The sequence below is a fragment of the Poecilia latipinna genome, unplaced genomic scaffold, assembly GCF_001443285.1.
Source record: "Poecilia latipinna isolate Pla-1442-1.1 unplaced genomic scaffold, P_latipinna-1.0 Scaffold3049, whole genome shotgun sequence".
Classification (NCBI taxonomy): Eukaryota; Metazoa; Chordata; class Actinopteri; order Cyprinodontiformes; family Poeciliidae; genus Poecilia; species Poecilia latipinna.
In genome coordinates, this window is record NW_015115665.1 from 23,283 (window position 1) to 25,803 (window position 2,521).

The 2,521-nt window shown below is 36.2% G+C and overlaps 1 protein-coding gene across 1 annotated transcript in view; it reads left to right on the forward strand.

Moving 5' to 3' along the window:
* The window catches only part of cdh5 (cadherin 5), a 39,683-nt gene that overhangs the window by 9,134 nt on the left and 28,028 nt on the right, over positions 1 to 2,521 (forward strand). Inside the window, exons 3-4 of the mRNA XM_015022574.1 lie at positions 1,819 to 1,941; positions 2,075 to 2,242. Of these exons, the coding sequence (XP_014878060.1) occupies positions 1,819 to 1,941; positions 2,075 to 2,242 (291 nt within the window). The remainder of the gene's footprint in view (positions 1 to 1,818; positions 1,942 to 2,074; positions 2,243 to 2,521) is intronic.

Here is a 2,521-nt window from a genome sequence, read left to right on the forward strand (position 1 = left end):
AACAAACCCAAATTCGGTTCCGGGAGGTGTCAGGGTCCAATTTTATGATTGATATGTAATTAGGGACCAACAAGCTCCCAAAGAATGCAGGAAAATATTTTTTCCCCAAAAAAATAAAAAGTCATGCCATAGAGGGTTAATTAACACAAAGCTTTAGCCTGTTATAGCCGCCGGAGAGAAACTTGATGTGTGAATCAAACATAAACTGGAGATGCGCTTTTATTTTGAAAAGAGAGCGCCATAACTTGTGCTGTCGCGCACATTAAAATTGAGTGCAGGCTGGCATTACTGCCATTTCCGAAGAGACGGCTATCCCACTGATAGATGGGGTTTCCGATGCTGGCTGTCGGCTTCTAAACACTTCTGATAATGCTGACATTACTGTAGGAGCGCTAACGATGTCATTTAAAATATTAGTTGCCTCTGTTAGTCGCTGCCGCTCAGCTATTTTTCTGTCCGTGAAGACCCGCCTACTCCTGCCTGGGGTCCAATCAGAAACTGAAATTTTAAGTTAACTTCCGTTGCAATCAAACTTTGTCAGAGAGTTTGATAGTACGTGTAAGAGAGTTTGACTGTGAATGTAAAAGAGTTTGATAGTACGTGTAAGAGAGTTTGACTGTGAGTGTAAGAGAGTTTGATAGTATGTGTAAGAGAGTTTGTAAGTTTTGGCCCATGGGGCCTCTCATAAGAGACCGTGATCGGCGATCACAGATCATACACTTTTTCACAGAAATCGGCCGATTATGATCGGTGGCCGATTGATCGGCACACCTCTAGTCCCTGGTAGCCAAGGGCCTCACAGGTCATTTCTAATGGCTTTTATCGCCAAGTATCAAAATTAAGGGAGCTGAATACAAATACAAATTCAAATACAATATAATATTTGAAGATATTAAAGTGATTGCTGTCAGTTATATTGCAGTATATTACTGTAAAATTGTTCATGTATGGATATGCTCACCTCTGAGCTTGTATGTTTTCCATATGTCCCATTAGCCACATTTCAGCATGTCAGCCATTTTCAACATGGCTGCCGTTTTTGAGCCTTTTACACCAATTATTGCCATATAATGTCACCAATTTTAATAACTTCATCCTATTTATGCAACTTTAAATTAATAATATTTTACAAGTAAATCAGACACCAAAACTGAATCTGAGGACTTTGAAGATGAGAGTAACAGTTTTGTCAACTGGAAGGAGGTAAAGATTGTAACACTGAGTTTGTCTTTGCAGTCTTCTTAATGGTTAGTGTTATCTTCTGTTAATTTTTAAAATCTGTTTTGCGGTTTAGTTAGCTTCCACCAGTGTTTTTGTGTTTAATGTTAGCTTACGCTAGCTTTTTTATGTGTAGCAGTTGAGCATTAGGTTTTGCTATTTTTAAAATGCATTTAGCAGTTTAGCATAATTTTAACCATGGAAACCAGGAAAGGAAACAGAGAAGTGAGGAAAAATGTATGATTTCTATGGTTCAACATATGTAGGCTGTGGTTTGACCACAAACACATTAATTTCATTTCCAATGTTAGTGCAAAAACAAATTTTCCTGGTCAGTAAATATAATATTTAAATTATGTGTGACGTGAAACTGAAAATATTCATTTTTGATAAATATTTGCAAATTCAGAACAAAAATAAATTTTCTTTTACGACCACAGCGGCCATCTTGAATTTTTCAGTGGCTGTCTCTTTTTTTGGAGCCCCTAAAAAACTGGACCAAGTTAAGTTCTTGTATCTATCTGCATATGAAAGATTTTGCTGAATTATTCAATTATCTGCTGCACTATTGTGTAAATCACTATACTTCCTCTCCTCTAGAGGATACAGTAGTTCAAGTCAAGGCGACCGACGCAGACGACCCAAACACAGACAACGGACAAGTCAGGTACACTCTGCTCAATGGCCGGACCTCTGATTTATTTGAAATCAACTATGAAACAGGTAGGCACCTGCAGCACTATAACATTTTCTCCATGCTAAATTTAATTTTTTTTTTTTTTAACAGCTGTAAGACTGTGCTTGAAAATGAGTCAGAGCTGACATCAAAGATAACACCTCGCCTGTGTCTTGGCAGGTGTGATCACCTCTAAGGTAAGCAGCCTGGACCGGGAGACAAAGAGTCAATACGTGGTGGTGGTCCGGGCTCAGGACATGAAAGGAAGGGAGTCTGGCTGCATTGCCACCACCTCAGTGGCCATCACCATCACTGACGCCAATGACAACATAGCGTCTTTTACCAAAAGTAAGCAACAGTCAGCTAATTCTTTAGCAAACATATATATATATATATATATATATATATATATATATATATATATATATATATATTTATTTTTTTTTTTTTTTTTTTTACTTTAAGAAATTCACAGAACCAATACATGCAACTCTCCCATATCTACATAAATAATCTCAGTATATCATCTATTTATACATGTATGCATAAATAGATTATATATATATATATATATATATATATATATATATATATATATATATATATATATATATATATAGTGTTTTT